Source organism: Onychostoma macrolepis, chromosome 02 (genome assembly GCF_012432095.1).
Source record: "Onychostoma macrolepis isolate SWU-2019 chromosome 02, ASM1243209v1, whole genome shotgun sequence".
NCBI lineage: Eukaryota > Metazoa > Chordata > Actinopteri > Cypriniformes > Cyprinidae > Onychostoma > Onychostoma macrolepis.
The window spans coordinates 24,595,670-24,616,330 of record NC_081156.1 but is presented as its reverse complement, the minus strand read 5'-3'; the positions used below and the strand labels follow the sequence as shown (position 1 = coordinate 24,616,330).

Sequence of the window (20,661 nt, the reverse complement as noted above, 5' to 3'; positions counted from 1 at the left end):
CACATTTTATGTGATCAGAGTTGGACCATTAGCAGCTGATGCTCATTAAGCTCATTTGAACAATGCATTTCAGATGTGAATCCTTTAATCAGGTTAGCTCTCAGTCAAAGTGCATAAGTATTTCCTTGGAATATGCTACAGCATATTGTCAGAATGCCTTCCTTTTTGTTATTTGTGGTTTCAGCTCTGGCTGTGTTCTTTGTGGCACAAGCAGGTAATGTGAGGCTAATACCAGATGGGATATTTTAACACCAAGCCTGTAGCATTCGCATTGTACACTATTGCTGATTTTTTTTTTTTACACACCGATTCTAAGTCTGTTTCCAAATTCGTTTCACTTCAGCAGTCACTGTGGACTGTGGCAAAAACTCTGTCTCTGTACGATGGATTGATGTAAACTCTCAAGTGGATCCATCCCTACTCCGCCTGGGTAACTGTCCTCCAACCCAGGTTTCAGTAAATTCTCAAGGGTCCGAGGCAGTGTTCTATTCTGAGTTTTTGACCTGCAATATTAGGAGGCTGGTGAGTTCAGTGAATTTCTGTTATTCCTTGTTAGTAAATGGTAACCAATTTGCCATCTGATTTACTCGTGTTTGGAAGTATGAACCACTGAGCTATTAGTTAAACTCTTTCCTATGAGAAGAGAAGGGGTACTTAACAGTTCTTAAAAGGGAATTCTTTGGGCCATGTTCAACTCTTAAAACTTTGGTGTTGGAGACATTTTGTACATGGACTAAGACCCGGTTAGAAGTTACTGAGATTTGATCGCTGTGAAAAGTGACACTGCTTGTTCATGTTGGATTCAGCAGTGCTCTACAAAAGGTTGTTTATATCTTAATTCATTCAAATGGCAATAGAGTACAGAAAAGTATTAAAGTAATCTCTTCTCAATCTCTTTCCCTTCACAGGTGACAACCAATGAGATTATATTTGAGACTGAGATTACTTCTCCCATGTTGTCAAAATCAACACCAGTTTATTACCCTGTAGCCTGTGCATATAAAAGGTGACTTTATTATTATTAATGTAAGACCCTCTATTTTAATGCAATATTTTTGCTTGAAGGGCTTTTGATTAATGCAGATCAAAACTTCTGCCTTTCTTTCAGGGAAGAAGACTGGGCTCCTCCTTTGTATGATCCTCTGCGATTTCATACACATGGCCAGGGAGATCTGAAGTTTCGTATGGCTCTCATGAAGGGTAGGCTACGTATGCACTTTGTAATGAGATGTTCTTGATGACTTGAATTTACAATGGTCTTATAACTTTCTCTTTGTAGATGACTTCAGCGGTGTGGCCACTACCACAACCTTCTCACTAGGCTCAATGATCCCAATTGCTGCCTCAGTCGTCCAGCAAAACCATCAGCCATTAATACTGTTGCTGGATGAATGTTTGGCTTCCACAACATCAGAATTGGCTCCAGATTCTCATGTTTACCCACTCATTACCAATAAGGGGTATTTCACGAGTTCACCCTTACATTTAATCTGATGGCAAATAGTAAGCATATTTTGGCGTGCTGTCCTGGGGGAGGGTTCTGAGCCTGGAATACATAGCCTGAACCCAGAGAACTCCCCCCATCCCTAATATGGGATGAAAATAGATTAGGAGTGAGGAGTTGGGGTGGAGGAGGGGTGGCTGAAAACTGTAGTAGATGGGCTGCATATGTATTGTGCTAGTTAGGATGGTTGGCTAAATGCGTTACACCTGTGCCAAATTGGTTTTATCTGATCCTGAACCTTGTTAATAAAACATGTGTAGACAAGATGTGCCCTTTCTGAAGCCAAAAATGTTTTCATTTGATTAGCAGCGTTCTTAGTCTTATTACAACTTAAAACTGATTACTGTTTTGTTTTTTCTTTAAGGTGTCTTGTAGACAGCAAAAATACAAACTCCAGGTTTCTGCCAAGAAATCAGTTGTCAGAGATCAGGCTGAGTCTTCAAGCTTTCAAGTTTCCCACTGGAGAAGATGCAAGTTTACTTGGTTCATTTATTTACTCAATTCTTTTGTTTGTTCAAGTGTTTGAACTTATTTTGCATCATCCCCAGGTCTACCTGCACTGTAGGCTTGTGGCATGGGAACCAAGGGACCTGGATAGTGGCAGTAAAGCTTGTCAATATGACAGAACCAGCTCACGGTATGATAATTAAAAATCAAAAGCCTCTTATAGACGGTTTCATCGGGCGCACGCGCCTGGACCGAAGTTAACTTCCGGTCTTTGTTTATCGGTCTTGTTAGTCCACGGCGCCGGCTACAAACACCGTTCAAGTTAAAGTGATGAGTGATGAAGTTGGGCTCAGGTTGTTGTGCTGTGGAATGTTTCACATTTATGTGTGGCGATCTGCCATGATATCAAAACGGACCGATTTTCCAAATGGCTTCGTTGAATAAACATGAGCACGTAATGCACGTTTAAAAATCAAAACGAGGCGCGGGTGTTTTTATATCACTTTATTTCTGAAGGACAACTGTCTAGAAAATGTTCGATGCATTCTCATTTCATCTAGCAAGTTATATGCCTGATAAAGCAGCGTTTGTAAGCTCAGCGCTGCTTTGTGTAACGTACAGCCCAACAGCCGTTTCCGGGGGAACCTCTAGTTCTCCCGCTTTAAAGCGCCTCCTGCTGGCAGAGAATGAATTTGCATTTTTGATAAGTCCGTCCAAGTAGTTATCGCTGCATCTCAGTCCGTCTGATTTACGCAGCAAACATATTTTGCTTGTTATCAAAACATAATCTACTCTAGAGGGACTTAGCTGTTGTTACTGATTGTATTTGGATGTCTACCGGAAGTTAAGTTAGGGCCACAAAAGCGCGCATGCGCAGTAATGTTTGTTGTTGCCGTTGAAACCGTCTATAGAACTTCTGAATGGGCTCCTTCTCTTTACAGATGGGTGCTGGTTGATGATCCATCCCAGAGTTCTCTCTGCAGCTGCTGTGACACTAGCTGCCAAGGAAGAAAGAAAAGAGGAATAACAGCAGGTCACTGTTCCCCATTTTTGCTTACTATTTTTACGTTACTTTGTCAAAGTAAAAAAAAAAAAAACGCTATTTCATGAGTCCATGTGAAGAGTCATTGAGTTTTACTACTGGACATGAACTGACTAACTGCATGATCTACAGATGCCATTGCTGTAAATTCTGTTATTGGGCCTCTGGTCATTATTTAAAACTGAGGGCTGGAACATACCTCAATGGATTTTACAAGGTTTGATATTTTGTTGCTGCTTTCTATTGCTTTCCATTTTATATTGTGCTTTATATTTTGTGACCACTATTCAATGTTGAATTATTTCCAAAGATGGGGGGCCTCCAAGCTACTGGAGATGTTTTGGACTTCTTGGTGGAGCTGATCCTGTTCAACAGTTGTGATTTCTAAATAAATATGGATGTTCACTACCTGTACTAAATATTGAGTTTTATTTTAAGTGCCCCAAAACCATTTTGTTTTGAGTATGAAAAAATGCCTGCACACACAATCTATTCTGCGATTTGATACTTTCCAACCTCTGGAAACAAATGAGTGCTTCTCTCGCAGTTGTGATGGACAAAAGCACAGGGAGTGTGAATTTGGCAAGTGATTTTGTGCCTCCACACTGACTAATATAGCAAAGACCAATTTTAAAACCACTTTTTATAATTTTACTAAACTGCCCAAGAGATGGCGCCAAAACGCTTCCTTCAGGAGTTCTCCAACGGTTCATCGACTAGTGAATTAGTTTAGTGACGCCTGCGCGGCTCATTCGAGGCCGAGAGAGACAATTTATCACGAAACTCTTAACAACCGCCGGTAAATTATTCAGATAAACGCCATTCGTAAAAGTACATTTTTATCGCAGTATAAACAAATTATTTTACCGCAATCGACCATTTGCTAGCGTTCCAAGTTACAGCATGATTAACGTTAGCATGAAACGTGTTTTTCCAACATACCGTGTACATCTCTAATGTTAATGGTATGTCACTTTAATACTAATTCGTTTTTGTAGGTGACCTATTTTGTAGTGAAATGAACTGGTTTCACTGTAACAACTGTTATGTGAGGGAAGGGAAAAAGTTTGTTGTGTCCAGCTGTGGCCACATATTTTGTGAGATTTGCGTAAATACAAGTGAGTAACGGTTACACAATACGCTTATTTTGAGTGGTTTTTATTCTATTTCCGAGGCTAGTGTGAATCACCAAGTAACTGTAATATCCTCCTAAAGGTCAGTGCCGAGTTTGTCATGCCAACTGTAACTACCTTCACATATCTGATCAGGTAAGTCCAACCCGGGTTGAGAGATCAGGGGCCTGTACCATGATGGTAGATGAACAAATTTAGAGTTACAGAATTAGTTTCTACTTGACAAAACCAAACCACTTCAATCCGGGTTTGTTGGTATCATGATGCTGATCATCAACTTTCTTTGTCAATTCAGGCTTTGATCCTGAGTTTGTGGAGCATGTGTACATGAATGTGACATCACTGGCGAACAGCCAATCACTAGCCTTGGTTAAAGGTTAAGATATTGAAGAATATGAGTTTAAATGCAATTACAATGAAAAAAGTACTTGATGAAAGAGGACAAATAAAAGATTATCTTGCTTTGTCAGTGCAGTCACAAGTGAAACTTAAGTTAGTTTATATAGTTGGAAATACACAGCGATAGAGACTCAAACATGTAAGGTCACAGTCATTTTTAAAACGTTATCTATTGATTCTACAGCTTATTTATATTATATACGGTCTGTATATGTGAACATCCATTTAAAATAAATGATTTATAATAACTGTTAAACTAAAATTGCTTGTGTGTAATGGATTAATAATAATATAAATCATAATTATATAAATCATATAAAATAACTCAATTTTTGGTTTTGGCCAGACAATTTATTTATTTTTTTTAGTACTAGTGACCTTTAATTTGGAGCAAGAAACACTTGGGGAGTGATTTTTTTGTGTGTCAGACATGTGTCACTTTGCTCACATCTGATTGGTCCATTTTCAGTTTGAGATCTCTAACTCAGAACATAACCTGCACGTGGGTTAGCAGGTTAGCCGTGGAGTGTAAGTTACTATGGCAATGAATGCAGCTAAAAGCCAAGCCACTTTCATGGTACCTAAAACCCAGGATTGGTGCAAACTAAACAGAAATTTACCTGGTTAGCCAGCTAATCCAGCTTCGTGGTACAGGCCCCAGATGATCTCAGCAACATTCACACAGAATATTGTTTTTAGAAGGCCTTGCTCCACAGGTGGGTCTGGCCCACCTTGGAAACTATGCTCCTAGCCTCCTACCCACCCCCCAACTTTACAGCTCAACCCTGAGGGTCCCTTTGCACACACTGGAGGTGGGCCTGGTGGTCAAAACTCATTTGGAGTGCTAAAATGATTCTGTTTATACACAGTTTACCTATGAGAGATTAAGGTCATGAAAGTTTAAAGTCAAAATTGAATTTTGAGAATGAGTTCAGTTATGTGTGCTGTATGAACAGTTGTCAACTATCAGTTAGAAATAGGTAGGCCTACATGCTAAGAATCTTTTTTGTCAGCCTCCTGAATCATTTCTCTAATTAAAAATTGCAGGAAGTAGCAGTAATGTGCAGATTTTTTCTGAATTGTTTGACTAAAAAGGAGATAAAAGCTGAATGAGTTGCTAAAACCCTGAGTGCATTACTAATATTATATATTTATTATTATTATTTGTCACTGTGGTTACGTGCATTAATATTAATTAGAAAAAAGGATTGACTTTGGTTACAAACAATACAAACAACATTTAAACAATCATATGTTTCCTATATATTCCTTTCATTTTTTTGAAGATGAAGCCACAGGAAAAGATGTTTTTCAATGATCCAGTGAAACTTGTTCAGACTCGACTGGAACATATTGCACAGGTCATTTACTGCTTATCAAATACATTTTATTTGTCCCAATTCATTTATAATTGACTGCATTTGCTGTGAACTCTGGTACATGAAAACATCATGTCAGGGTGACATCAAGCAAAAAAACAAATTTCTGCCATTTATAACCGAAGGAGATGCGTTTGTTGCAGATTGCTATATTTCAGAAAAGGCAGAAGGAGCGAGTCATTGCATTCTTAAGAAGCAGGTCTGTGGAACTGGAACGAAAGGTGAAAGAAGTCCGTGATCAGTGCTACAGGTGGTCATTTGTGGCATAGATCTAAGATATATTCATTGGAACTTTAAAAATAGGACTGTTTAGTTATTTGTGTTTTATTAAGGCAAGTGTCTGAGCTGAAACAAGAGAACGAAGAACTAAAGAAGCCGCTTTCTCAGAGGAGGGTGAGAGTTTCTTATTGCATGTCTCATGGTTCCCTTCTAACTTCCGTTCTCTTTGGATGTTATAATTTTAATTTTCTCCACACAGACATCACCTGGGAGGTTTTCAATTAATGGGTAAATACGGATAATTGTCTTAATGTAATGTAATATAATATAATATATACATTTAAAATATATTCTTTCCATATACAGAGGAACTCCAAGGATGATTCTTCCCGTAGCTGTCACATCACCAGGTAGCAAGTTTCGTAGCTTGAGACAGAAACTTAAGCTCCTAGACTGAAACACTGTATAAATTGTTCTCATCACATTGGATTTCCCATTGTATTTCCACAGTCACACCTCGCTCTAGAGCTGTCAGGTAGCTTGCATTCTATCATGTCAATTATTTTAATAGTAGATTTGCTTTCTCCCAAATAATACTATTCAATTCTGGTTGTTGTGCAAGTTCGGGTGACACTTTGGAGAGGTTTAGACATTCCAGACTCGGCATGACAGTGAGTTAGCTTTTCTACTATATTCTAGTATATGGTTTGTTTAGTTTAATATAGTCAGTTATCAAGTCATATGGAAATAAGAAATTGTCATGTGACTGTTTTACGTCTGATCTGCTCTAGACACCCCCAGGGTCATCCATCTCTATGTCAAGCATGAGTTCAGTACATGAACATGGTTTCAGTAAGTGATGTAATACTGACATTGTTAATCATATCTCTCAGATATCATTATTTGAGTTCATAAAGTAATGATAATGTCAAGGTAGACATTCTACTGTTTAGACTCATTGTATGCTTATGTTCTCTTTTTATCTTAAAGGGACACCCAGCTCAGTTAACACTCCCACAAGGTAACGTTTTATGCATTTACCAAGACTAAACATTTTTAATGTCCTAAATTGAAAGGTTTCACACTAAGCAATTGCACTGTCCATCTTCCCTTCTCATAATTTGTAGGTCCCAACATACAACCCCAAACAATTTTCAGTTCCAGCTTCTGGCTAGGCCTACACTCCAGTCCCCAAGGCCATAACCAATAATCATTTGTAGCTAATTCAGGTCATTAGAAAGCCACTTTATCACTAATGCATCCACATCACCTAAAAGATGAGTGATCTACTTCATCCATCCTTCATAGCAGTATATGCTATTATATTGACATTAATTAATTTATTTGAAAATGCTATTTTTAGTTAGATTAAAGATGGCACAAATAAAGGCTGTATGGGCAATAGATATTTTTCATTTACATTGGTCTCTCAGTATCACAAGTATTTTGCTCGTTTTTTGAATGAGGTTATTGTTAGAATTGAAATTACACGTACAAAATGTAACTCGCTTTCATTTTCCGATGGAAATGTAATTGAATTAAAAGAGAAAACCATTAAATGTGATAATCAAAAATATTTCAACATATCAAAATTTTTGCACGCTGGGCTCAGTTACAACAAAAAATTATGTTAGAAAAATCAGTCAAACAAATTGCATTTTTTCCTGTTTATTATAACAGAAAATGTGAAACAGCTACATTATTCAAGGAATTGGAAAGAGGAATATCTTAAACTCTTCAGTATCAATTTATCGTATAATTTTAATTAACAGCAGTTAATTAATTAATGTTCCCTTTTTATAGGTGGAATTTGATCACTAAACTGTGACGTAATTTATCGTTAACCATACCAAAAGATCTGGGCTGCGTTTCTCAAAAGCATTGTGAGCCAAGTAGATTGTAGCTACCATTGGTGATAATGGTTCTACGATTTACTTAGGCTATGCTACTATGCTTTTGGGAAATGCAAATTTAAACCTTATGTTAATGCTAAATATAATTCTATTTTAAATGATGTGAAGGATTTACAATTAATGCCATATTTTCCTAATGCAAATATGGTAACAATGGTATTTACCATTTTTTGGTAAATACACCACAAGATATCTTTTGATGAGACATATTTGACATTATTGATGTCAAGAGGTTAACTGAACAGAATTCAACAGTGAGTTAAACATAATCAGTCATGTTTTATTTCAATGCAATATTTTGCCTCCCTGAAACACAAATTTACAGACAATAAGGCACAAGATTTTACAAAAACCATGGCTTTTGTTGTCTTTTCACTGCAGTGGAGTAGGGATGTATTCAAATGAAACGTTAATACACAATGAAGTAGCATTGATGGATCCATAAACCTCTAAGTGCGGAATGTTAAAGATAATTGGAGGAATGAATATATATATATATATATATATATATATATATATATATATATATATATATATTTATTTATATATATGAAAAACTTAATGTTAATTAGTTTGTAAGGGAATCAATATATAGTGCCATATGGATCTTAAATGAGTTCAACTAAAATTTACAAAAACATACCCTCGCATTGCTAAAGTTACTGGTCCAAAAAACTAAAACTACAGTACCTAATAGATAACCAAGCCAAGGTTTTGGGAAATCTAAACAGTTTGAATATCATATCAGTTCTAAGAAGCAGCAATTAAGGCTCTAAAGGATTACTAACAGAAATACCAACAACACAAACATAGGAAACTGGAGGAACAGCCAGTGTACAGATGACTCCCAGAGCATCACAGGAACATTACTTAGTATTTGTTAAAGACCAAAAATACATTTTACATTTCAATACTGCCTGTCGTTTAACAAATTGACAAATCATGTAGTGAGCGTTTAAAAAAAAAACAAACAAAAAAAATTCACATTGCTGTTGTTTTTTTTATATAGAGGGCATTGCATGAAGTGACTTTATACTGTGCCTTCAGAAGGGTTTTGCCTGATTACAGGACTTGCAGCAGATTAACAGACATGAGCACAAACAGTTTTCATTCTTATATTAATCAATTGATAACAGTGATCTCTGTTTCCAGTGTTGTACTGTCTTTAGATGCAAACCAGTCTCGGACCTGTTGATAACTCATTTTTGACTTCCGGCAGAGATGGTCAAGGTCTTTCTCTTGGAGTGGTCCGGTCTGTCGATAATACTGCTCCAACGGACTGAGGTCTACAGAATCTGTTGCAGACTTCTGCGTTTTTGGTGTGTTGTTCCCTTGTGACTTACGTTTCCTGTTGCCTTCACTTCCTGGGGTTCCAGTGGCATCGGCAGCAGCCCCTCCACTTTGTAACAATGCTATCTCAGCAAGCACTTGGTCACGTACATCAGCATGCACCCAGCGTACATGGCCATTTTTTACAGCATAACGCGTGTCCCCAAACCACTGGATAATGTCAGCACGAGGCAAAGATGTTAGTTCCACTATCTGTGTGTATACATCACTCTTTGGCCATGGGCAGCGCTGGAAGTATTCCTTTAGGACAGCCAGTTGCTCCTTTGTTTTCCTTGGTCGTCCAGCCACTGTTAATACTGAAGAAGGTGAAGTGTTGTCCGAGGAGTTTAGGGAGTTGTTCAAAGCATTCGCTTTGACAGAGCGTGCAGATTTCGATGATCTGCCTGAGTGTTTTTTAGATGGGGTGATTGATGGAGAAGAAGAGGAAGAAGTGGGTGCAGCTGGCTCTGGGGGTGTCAAACAACGTCCCTCACTTTCCTGTTCGCTTCCAGCTTCATTATTCTGAATCTCACTTTCCTCTGAACATTTCTCCTCGTCCACAACTAATGCTTCTTCTTCAAATGCCTCGAGCGTGTTAGACAGGAAAAGCTGGAAAAACTGAGAGTTCTTTGGCCGATTCTTTCGTGATCCTTTCATGCGAACCTTTTCCTTGCCTTCATCATCAGCATGCTCTATTGTTTGCTTTTTAGTAGTGAGAGGAAGAGGCTGAACCTCCTGAGACTGAGATGATAGACTGCAGTTGGGTTCATTTTTTTCTCCTTGAGTAGCGGAGAAGGATGTCGACAACCCTCTACCATTTCGCAGCTGGTAGCGACTGTCACTAAACCATTTTCGAATCTCATTACGAGTTAGGCCCGTCTCCTCTTGTAGGCGCTGAAGCTCTGTCTCATCAGGCCAATTCTCCTGTAGAAAACTCTTACGCAAAGCAGCTAACTGGGCTTTGGACTTTTTGTAGCGCCCCTGCCGTGGCTGCTCAGATCCAACAGGAGACTCTGTAGAAGTAGGTGGAGTGGCTGCTTGAGGTGTTTCTGGGATTTCTACTGGCTGTCGGTAGTAGTACGAATCCTGGGGAGGTGGGAGAGATGAACGGAAACGTGAGGGAGTTGGAAAGAGCTTTGCTGGTTCTGTGCTTTCAGTTTTATGTCTTTTACGAGGCACTTGTGGATTTTGCGCTAGATCTTCTACATGATCTTCTGTTTCTTTTAAATCCTCAATTCCATTTTTCCTCTTTGTACTGCTCTCTTTGTGTTCAGTTTCACTTGTTTGCACTGGTCTCGCCAGCTTGAGCCTTGTCTCTTCAATGTCCTCCGAGGCCCAGCTAATTCCATACTTGATGCGTTGCACCATGAACCACACTTTGACTTTGTCTAGGGGAAGAGCGCAGACACGGGCAAGCGTGCTGACCTCTTGAGATGTTGGATAGGGGAAGATGTTGAAGGCCTGAACAAGTTCAGGGATACCATCCAGCTCACGTGTTTGATCAGACTGGGTCCACACTAACTTTAGTCCTTCAGATACCAAAGGAAGACATACTACGGAGTTATTATTAGTGCTAAAGCTTACAGCAGCACTGCTGTCTCTTGGTCTGCGATTAGAGGGGCTTGCATGTTCCTTTCCATCAGGATTGTGGTGGTATGGTGATTTTTGCTGCCGTGGACTGGTGAGGCTTCCATCTTGTCTTTTTGCTGCCACCCCTCTCGGAGAAATAACTTTCAAGTCATGGTCACTGTGCGTCGCCATCAGAGATGTCATACTTCTATTGCCACAGACTGTAAGAATAACAAAGAAACAGAGTCAATTGAGAATGAATACAGAATAGTAGACCATGTGAAATACCCACAATGCATTTTTTGCCTTTTGAACAGTTCATTTTTGGTAACAGTTAAAATCCTGTTTGTTGTTTGTAGGCCAGATTTGTGAGGGGTGAAAAGGTTGGAATGCTGGGGGGTGGTGGGCTGTTGCTGGCTGATGTGTGCTAGGATGGTGCTTTGGGGAGGGGGTTAATGGGTGGGGTTCCGGTCATTCTTTGGTTGATCAGATCTTCAATAGAATCCGTTCAGATCATTTGCAAGATGCAGCAAACTTAACTTCAGAAAATCTGACATTATCGATGCCCATCCAGAGATGCAAAGTGACTTAATTGTGAGATTTTTGAGAAATCATCAAACTCCCTGAAAGTCATTAAACTGGGACTTTACGGTCAACTCTACAGTCCAGCCATTGACTTTCCTCTCTAAAGTTGAAAGAAGGACAGATGTCACCCCCTTCCCCCTGCCGTTCTCTTCCACACATTAGCCTTTTATTAAAGCCTGTCGTATACTCTACACCAATGCACACCCAACCCCCACTATGGTGGACTTGGGCAAAAGAGAGATGGGGGCCCTGCCCTTCAAAGCTCCCTTGCCCCGTTCCAGTGCACGTAATGGTCCACTTCCCCCATTTGCTTAACCCTGGAGAACCGTATAGAAGTTCGTTTAACCTTCCAACAGATGGCCAAGAGATAGTAAGAGAGTCTGTCTCGGTTAAATAAAGGTAACAAAAGTTGCAATTTGTCAGCCTGGTTTGTTTGCCAGTTTAGCAGTTTGCCTACCCAACACAGCACATGTTGGTCATCTCAAACTTGGTCTGTGCTCAAAATCAAAAGGCTTAGATTCTTACTTTGAAATCTAATCATGACATAAGTTTATTTTTCAGTTTGTCCTGACTAGGACACCTTACTCATGGCCACCAATTTGTAAATCAGCGATATAGAACCTTTTCAGTTTAAGTTTTTGCTTTATGTGGCATCCTATGACTTTAATGAGCCCAAAACAAAGCTGAACTGTGAACCACAGAAACAAACTTTACCGATAGTCTACGTGAACTGTGTTAGGCAATCCTGCTTGGAAAAGCTTTGCCAATATTAGGCAATTTACCACTATACGCAATGAGCAGGCAAGTCATCTGCAAAACAAGCTGGAGGTGAACTTGACAGGATAAATTCCCGACCGCCTGTGGTGACCTCATTTATCAGATGATGACTTGGAATGACTCGACTAAGCGTAAAGTCCCTTGAAGTCAGAGTAGCTTTTGTTTAGCAGGGTTACAATTTTGTACATTTGTGTCAAATTTACAAATACATTAAGTTGTCAATGTATATACACACACACATATATATATATTTGTTAATGATCTATATAATATAATTTACTGAACATTAATGTAATTAATTCCTATACAGTCTGTGAAACAGAAATACAATGCAGTTTAGACTAAAACTTGGTTAGACTTGTTGGAAATTGCGTCAGTGGCCAATGTTTGTCCATGGCCTCTATTATAATCAGCTTATGTGGGGAACTTTTGACGCAGGTCGTAGGATGCGAGATGAGATCACTACAGTATGTGTTCACCCAACAAACAGTAAGCAGGTGTAAGGGCCATCATAAACCGAACGCTTCAGCAATATACGAGGGTTTGTGCCATAACAGTTGTTGTACACCAGCCCTTTTGTGGCGCAGGATCCGCTCACGCTTCAGTAACGCACATAAACAAACTCCCGTTGTCCCATTTAACCACACGTTACCGTTGGACCTCGTTCAAAATAAAATGCTTCAAATAATGTGAACACGACGCGACGTAAGACAAAATCGCCTGACTCCTCGCGTGGCTTTTAGGACGCAACAACAAGCTTCGAGAGCCTTAATTCCGTCTCGGCTCTGCTTTAAAAACTTTACAAACGTAAGCTGTAAAGTAGTTCGCGTGAAACAACAACTCACCGCTTGAAATTCTCTCAAGGCTGTATGTAGATACGCCACTCCAGCTGGTTTGTATTGTCCGTTGTCGCTTTTGTTCTGGAAATCCCGAAGTGTTTTTCGCCTGTCCGGTCAGACCGAGGCTAGACAGAGAGGATCAGGAAACTCTCGGACCAGCCCCCTCTTTCTCATGCAATGACGGTGCCGTGGCCATGCAGGTCCAATCCGGGAAGGAGAGTAATGGGAGGAGGAGCACAGCTGAAACTTGGCCCCGTGAATGCACTTCCCATCTGGGATGTAATTACCATGTGAATTGTGCCACATGATAAGGTTTCTGCAGGTAAGGATGCTTATCGTTATTCTTTGATCAGGCATGTCAGAGGTAACTTTATGAATAACTTTATGAATCTTTGAGTTCAGTAAAAAGCAATTAACTGAATCTACAAATTTAACCTTAAGGTTGACACAAGAGCCTTTCACTTTGCACAAGGGTCCTGATCACCCTGTCAGTGTTTCTTTTTTTTTTTTGACTGTTAATTATCCTGCATAATACTTGGCTACCCACCACATAAATTAATATAACATTACATGAATTACTAATTTGAGATTAATCATTCTAATGCGAGCAGGAAGAATGTCCAGGAAAACTAATGAAGCTGTGTTTGTTTTGTGCTAATAACAGACTGGTATTTATCCAACTTCTTACATGGCTATATAACAATGCACATTAAAAATACCGATTTGAGTGAAAGTACTTTAATTAGTGTATTTATAGACCCTTTTTCTGTTAGTAAACATTGTGACGTTTTTCTGTGGGCGGAGCTTAGCTGAAGGCAGAAAGATTCCACTGACCGCTTCACTGATGCTAGCTATGAAGTTTGTTAGCTTGTTTTTTTAACAATTAGTGGAGAAAATCCGGTTTTACCTGCATATGTAAGATCACTAACTGTGCAGGAGCGTGATTGTTATTTAAATAAGTTAACTTTAACGGACGAAACCAGATTAGCCGACCTGTACTCACTCAAGGGATGGACGATCTGACAGGATTACCTCAGGTTGAGTGACTCACATCTAGAGAAACCTAACGTGTAGTAAAGAGAAACTCACCTGTGTCTATCTAGTCATGAAGATGTGTATATATTTCAATTTCAGTAGGCAACTATTTTTACTGCTACATGAGAGTGAACTGGGCCAAAATACAAAAATTAAGTTAAACATTCAATGTGATGGATATATTACTTGAAGATGTATGTATCATGTTATGGCCAAATTGTTATTTTAAAGTATATACATCCTGTAAATGATGTAAGTTAAGTTTATGGTGACATTACAGTGCCTTTACAATACTTTACATACAGTACATTTAAAGTAAGATGTGAATATTTTCTAGAAATAAAAATTCCAGAAACTAATTTTGAACTTTGTGTTTGATCATTCTTTCAAACCAAGTTCTTAGAAATTCCAGCCACTATCAATCACAACAATGTATATTACAAGCATATAAATAGTTTGTTGTTTTACACACATGCACACAGACATTATTTCATACACGACACAGTCGTGAGATGCAAGAAGTCTTTAGACATGTAACACAAACCATAATTCATAACAACAAAAGACAATACTGTATTTAACCTTTTCTGATAAGAAGAGTGCGCTGCAATCGCGAGCATTTTTGACGATCGTTTCTGTCCAGTCCGCTCGTTTTATCGCGTTTAACCAGTCGTCTGTTTTTTTGTCTGGCAGTGGCAGCATGTCAATTTCCAATTGGAACCTGTACTACTTTGATTCTGGCACCCAACATCACAACAAGATGATATTTTAAGCTAATTATGTAGCCGAATCTGTGCTGGTTTGAATTGGCCACCTCCAGTTTTGCCTGCAGCTAGCGCTGTGACGTAATCGTGACGTCGACACAAAAAGGGTCTATAGAGACAAAACATAAGAACAACTGTACAACCCCAATTAAGTGGGGACATTTTGTAAAAATGCAACAAAATCAAGAATCTGTGATTTGTTCATTCTCTTTAACTTTTATTTAATTGACAAAAGTACAAAGAAAAGGTTTCCAAAGTTTTCACTGACCAACGTGAATGTATTTTGTAAATATGAACAAATTTTGCAACGCATTCCAAAAAAGTTGGAACAGAGGCTAAATAAAAGTGAAGAGGTAGCCTATATCCACTTTAAAGGGTCATGAAACCCCAGACTACTACTTCTGAGATTTTAGCAGAGGTGTTTGTGTTGCACATCATAGAAGACAATGTTAGCATCCGATCATTTTAACTGTTGGAGAAAACTGGTTCATTTTAAGCTTTTTTGCGCTATTTTCATCTTCCGGATTTAAAAACTACATCGTGTTGACGTCACAATTTGTGACGTGACAATAGGCGCGTTCGACTTGAAGCAGCGCTGCACAGAATGATCAGTGTATGACATCAAAGTACCGCGAGAGCGATTAGAAAGCATCAGGATCCATCTGCTCTCTTATCGCTCTCGCGGTACTTTGATGATCATTCTGCGCAGCGCTGCTTCAAGTCGAACACGCCTAATGGACTATTGGTACATCGATGTATTAAATTATTCATTAGACTGTGTGTTCTTATCCTATGAGAAGACGCTTCACTTAATTATTCAAAACAGCATGTGTTGACGCTGCAGGCTGTGGCACAGCGCAAATCCGTGAATGAATGTTCCGAAGTGAAGTAAACTTCAACGGATTTCCTGTGTTCAGGGAGTAGGGAGCAATGGACACTGTGTAGGGACCATGTCAATCGGAACACAGTTAATGCACAGAGCTCACTTCTAACGAGCTGGTTATCTGAATGAGGTGTGTTAACAAAGAGAGACATGCAAAATATGCAGAGTGGGGGTATGCGAGGACTGGAATTGAGAACCGCTGATCTAAATAATAGGAATCTACCTATACATATCTATGGTTGTACCTGCATGAATGGTCACGTGACATGCGTTTTCGGTTGTGTAGTGTAAACGGAGATCAATTCTGAAACGCAGTGGAAACGGGGATCGTTTTCATTCTAAAACTCTGTTTTAAAATGAAAACGCACTAGTGTAAAAGGGGCCTTAGGTATAGTGCGAATCTGGGCAGCCACGCTACAGTAAACGATAGGCGTAACCGTAGCAAAAGTTATGCGTTTTAAAACGAAAGTGTAAACGGGGCCTTAGTGATTGTAACCATTTTTACAACTCCGTGACACAACCCGTCAAAAGTCTTAAATAAACGCAGCAGAATAAGCCAAAAAAGTTGTCAGAGGTGCAACAGCGTGTTCATATATATGTTTTCGATGCAGACTGCAAATGGCTCTGCATTTGTGTTTTTAACTCGATGGGAGCGAAATGAAACTCTGAAGAACTAGGGTGACCATATTTTAGTTTTCCAAAAAGAGGACAGTAGGGGGTGGGGTTCGTGGGCGGGGACATAGGCCGTATACGTATACGTAGCAAGGTTTTTTATTTGTTTGTTTCTTATTTTGTTTTTATAATAAATATAAAGAAAACAAATAGATAGAACAGAAAAAGAATAGATAATGCTAGTGATAGAAGGTCATTATTTATAATAAATAAAAAGAAAATAAGTAGAAAGAATAGAGAATGCTAGTGTTAGATGCTCTTTTTTCTTTATAAATAAAACAATTAGAAATAGAATAGAGAGTGCAAATGTTAGAGGGTCAAGTTTTTTAATAAAAAAAAAGCAGATAAAAATAGAATTAGCATTACAAGCATTACATTACAATACAAGCATTTAAGTCAAATGTAATTTATGCAATATTTCAAACCTTTAACCCACTTGGGAAAATCAACCCATGGCAACAGTTTAAAAGTAGGCCAATTCTGTGGAAAAACGCGGACTTAACCCTGCATCCAACAAGAGCTGCAGGAGTCAGATTTTACTGATCACAGGTCAAGAATAAGGAGAGACTGACAAGAATATGCTTGAGTATTTGCTGCTCAACAGATCCTGAGTTCATTGACAAATACCTGATCTTGTAAGATGTGCTCCCTTTACACAGTGTGATCGCGAAATCGAAGTAAACAGCGCAAACGCTCATTCAAAAATATTTAAATACACCGCATAAAGATGATGGCTCCCTGAAGCGCCAAAATTATATACAATATTAGAATGTCTGTTAGTGATGAGTCGTTCTTGAACGATTTTTGATTTTTTCATCACGTGACAGCCCCATACGCATAACCTATGCAGTCAGAACCGGAAAGAGACTTGATTAGTTCATCTCTCGAGTCTTCGGGTTTGAGTCGTTCATTCAACACGTGACAGCCTCATTAGCTAAACCTATGCAGTCTGAGGGAAAAAGACTTGATAATAACCAACTCTTTAGTTTATTACCTTTGTTACCACATTCAGTGTTATGGAAAAGAACCATCATGACAGAAATTCACACATTTATAAACTGTAATAAATAAAAAGCTACAATTTGAGACCAGAAATGCATCACGTAACTGTAAGAGTAAATAATAATAATAATAACTATGCACCTGTTTGTAAGGAAGGTTGTAAATTAATTAATTTATCTATCCAATGCTGTCACATCCTGTGACAAAAGAACGAACGACTCGAGAGATGAACTAATCAATTATCTTTCCAGCTCTGACTGCATAGGTTTAGCTTATGAGGCTGTCATGTGATGAACGAACGACTCAAACCCGAAGACTCGAGATGAACTAATCAATTCTCTTTCCGGCTCTGACTGTATAGGTTTAGCTTATGAGGCTGTCACGTGATGAACGAACGACCCAAACCCGAAGACTCAAGAGATGAACTAATCAATTCTCTTTCCGGCTCTGACTGCATAGGTTTAGCTTATGGGGCTATCATGTGATGAACGAACGACTCAAACCTGAAGACTTATCAGATAAGAGGTGAAGTGAGCTAATCATAGACTAAAGACCCAGGTAAACAATTAATTAATCTTTTCTGTTTCATATACCATTACAGTTTTGTATTGTTTGTAGTGTGATCAACGTTTGCATGAGTAGTAGATGTGTTAGGGAAGTAGCACGTAACATTTTAATTATATTTTGCTAAAATGAACAAAATGAGTCGAAAAAAGATTCGTTCATTTTGCTGAACGAGACTCAAAGGTCCGAGTCAGTAAAATGATCCTAACTTCCCATCACTGTTTTCTGTATCCCCTCTTCCACTCCGCAGCACACCACACCCACTTTTTTAGCATTTTTTAAAACTGTGGTGAGAACTAACCAGTGCTGAAACAGGGGGTTTCATGACCCTTTAAACTGTTTTAAAACAGCTCACAGTAAGCAGACGAATTGGTAATAGGTCAGGTATCATGTTTGGGTATAAAAGGAGCATGTCAGTCTTTGTAAGCAAAGCTGGATCATGGCTCATCACTTTGTGCCAAATTTCATGACAGAAGTGTCAAACAAATCAAAAATCAGAATTTAGGTCTTTCACCAACTACCAGAATATTGTGAAAAGATTCAGGGAATCCAGAGAAATCACAGTTGTAACGGTGGAGGCCGTCCTAGCATAGAAAAACTTTTTAAAGAATGTTTTAATCATGACAAAATTTTAAATTAACCCAGGATACCCAGAAAAAGAAACCACCTGTTACAATATTAAATAAAAACAGTCAGAGAAAACTCTGTTCACAAGGGAGATTTATTCCACAATGTCCATGGGAAAAAACTTGTTTGAAAAGTAAGGAACAAGAGAAGAAAAAATAAGCAAAAAAAAAAAAAACAGTTCAGCACTTTGGGTCAATTCAAGTTTGAAATCCGTGTAGTAATTGTGTCACACAAGTTTACAGTCATGAAGGAAGCTGGAGAGTGTATCGGGTTGTCATCAGACACCAGGACAGGTGGATAAGCAGCCGTCACTTGTCTTCAGAACTTACTAAAACCAGATGATCTTGAATTGCAACGCTTAAAAAGTCAAGTGAAACTCCGCGACGCAACAGACACCGCTCGCAGGAAGCAACAGTTCGACAAGCGGCCGTCTTTCCACTTTGCACAGTAATCCAATCACTCTCACACTGCAAACCTACTGATGACGCAAAACTCTTGGGTAAGACTCACTTCCTTATATCCTCAAAGGTCAAGCACATTCAACTGAGGTTTCCTACCTTGCCATACATTTACATTTACATTTATGCATTTAGCAGACGCTTTTATCCAAAGCGACTTACATTGCATTCAAGTTACAGTTTTTACATTTTATCAGCTCTTGCTTTCCCTGGGAATCGAACCCATGATCTTGGCATTGCTAGCGCCATGCTCTACTATTTGAGCTACAGGAAAGCCTCACATATCTCACATACATATACTGTGTGGCAGAGCAAAAACTTTGGGCCTTGCGTGATTGGGGTGGAGTGTTTCAATTAATGGCGGAAGGAAGGAAGGAAGGATATGTATGGCAAGGTAGGAAACCTCAGTTGAATGTGCTTGACCTTTGAGCCCTCAAATGGCATTGCATAAGAAACTGTCATACTGTCATGTTAAATATAGCCACATGGGCTCAGGAGTACTTCAGAAAACTGCTGTCACTTAACACAGTCTGCTGCTGCATCAAGAAATGCAACTTGAAACTCTGTTACTCTAGGAGAAAGCTATACATCAATCCTATGCAGCTCATCTCAGATAGTCAAAAAGACCGCGGAAAGGTGTGCTGTACTCAGATGCGTCCACATTTCAACCTGTTTCTGGGAAAAATGGATTTCGAGTTCTCAGTCCCAAAGACCAAAGGGACCATCCAGGCTTTCATCAGTGATCGATGCAAAAGCAAACATCTGTCATGGTATATGAGTGCATCAGTGCAAACGGCATGGGTGACTTGCACATGTGTGAAGGTACCATTGACATGGAGGCATATGTTGGAGTTGTACAGAGAAATATACTGCTGTCAAGATGATGTCTTTCACGGGAAGTCCATGGTTATTAGATCAAGACAATGCCAGCTCTCATTCTGCATGTGCTATAACAGCGTGGTTACATAGACTCGGAGTGAATGTGCTAGACTGGCCTGCCTGCAGTCCAGATCTGACTCCTATTGAAAATGTATGACCAGTCATGAAAAGGAGAATCAGACAACGGCAATCACAGACTGCTGAGCATCTGAAGCCTTGTTTCAAGAGAGACTGGACAGCAATTTTACTTGCAAAACTTTTAACAATTAGTATCCTTAATTCCCAAACAATGAAACATTAAAAGGGCCGTTTATGTGACAGTGTTAAACGTGCCTCTGTCGCAACTTTTTTTTTCAATTAAAATTTGTTCATATTTACAAAATACATTTACGTTGGTCAGTGAAAACTTTTGAAATCTTTTCTTTGTACTTTTGTCAATTAAATAAAAGTTAAAGAGAACGAACAAATCACAGATTCTTGATTTTATTGCATTTTTATAAAATGTCCCAACTTCTCTGGAATTGGGGTTGTATGTTTTCCCAGATGAGTGGACAATTATGCAGCATTGCACAGGTGTTTGACCAATCAGAATTAAGGGTTAAAGAGCAATATATCAATCTATCAAAAATACAACACAGAAGA

At 39.0% G+C, this 20,661-nt stretch overlaps 3 protein-coding genes across 6 annotated transcripts; 2 read left to right on the top strand and 1 right to left on the bottom strand.

Annotated features, from left to right (window-relative positions):
• The first annotated feature begins 56 nt into the window (after positions 1 to 56).
• Positions 57 to 3,446, top strand: zp3f.1 (zona pellucida glycoprotein 3f, tandem duplicate 1). 2 transcript variants are annotated; one of them, XM_058754754.1, is made up of 10 exons: positions 57 to 214; positions 344 to 522; positions 909 to 1,006; positions 1,109 to 1,200; positions 1,280 to 1,460; positions 1,869 to 1,974; positions 2,053 to 2,141; positions 2,893 to 2,984; positions 3,126 to 3,210; positions 3,304 to 3,445. In XM_058754754.1, exons 1-9 carry the CDS (start codon positions 133 to 135, stop codon positions 3,170 to 3,172), a joined length of 966 nt encoding a protein of 321 aa, XP_058610737.1. In that variant the 5' UTR covers positions 57 to 132; the 3' UTR covers positions 3,173 to 3,210; positions 3,304 to 3,445. The 2 variants fall into 2 exon arrangements, with proteins under 2 accessions (XP_058610737.1, XP_058610746.1); XM_058754763.1 differs by having other exon boundaries at positions 100 to 214; positions 347 to 522; positions 3,304 to 3,446.
• A 248-nt stretch (positions 3,447 to 3,694) lies between these two features.
• Positions 3,695 to 7,674, top strand: LOC131527900 (RING finger protein 212B-like). 3 transcript variants are annotated; one of them, XM_058757118.1, is made up of 13 exons: positions 3,695 to 3,792; positions 3,992 to 4,111; positions 4,209 to 4,261; positions 5,812 to 5,886; positions 6,048 to 6,154; positions 6,237 to 6,297; positions 6,383 to 6,411; positions 6,490 to 6,533; positions 6,634 to 6,658; positions 6,746 to 6,794; positions 6,915 to 6,975; positions 7,114 to 7,144; positions 7,251 to 7,674. In XM_058757118.1, the coding sequence occupies exons 2-13, from the start codon at positions 4,012 to 4,014 to the stop codon at positions 7,324 to 7,326; spliced, it is 711 nt and encodes a 236-aa protein (XP_058613101.1). In that variant the 5' UTR covers positions 3,695 to 3,792; positions 3,992 to 4,011; the 3' UTR covers positions 7,327 to 7,674. The 3 variants fall into 3 exon arrangements, with proteins under 3 accessions (XP_058613101.1, XP_058613098.1, XP_058613100.1); XM_058757115.1 differs by having other exon boundaries at positions 6,490 to 6,536; XM_058757117.1 differs by having other exon boundaries at positions 3,713 to 4,111; positions 6,490 to 6,536.
• Positions 7,675 to 8,594: 920 nt separating this feature from the next.
• homeza (homeobox and leucine zipper encoding a) lies at positions 8,595 to 13,425 on the bottom strand. The gene is made up of 2 exons (XM_058757114.1): positions 13,142 to 13,425; positions 8,595 to 11,155 (listed from the first exon to the last, which is right to left on the bottom strand). Exon 2 carries the CDS (start codon positions 11,136 to 11,138, stop codon positions 9,159 to 9,161), a length of 1,980 nt encoding a protein of 659 aa, XP_058613097.1. The 5' UTR covers positions 11,139 to 11,155; positions 13,142 to 13,425; the 3' UTR covers positions 8,595 to 9,158.
• Between the last annotated feature and the right edge of the window lie 7,236 nt (positions 13,426 to 20,661).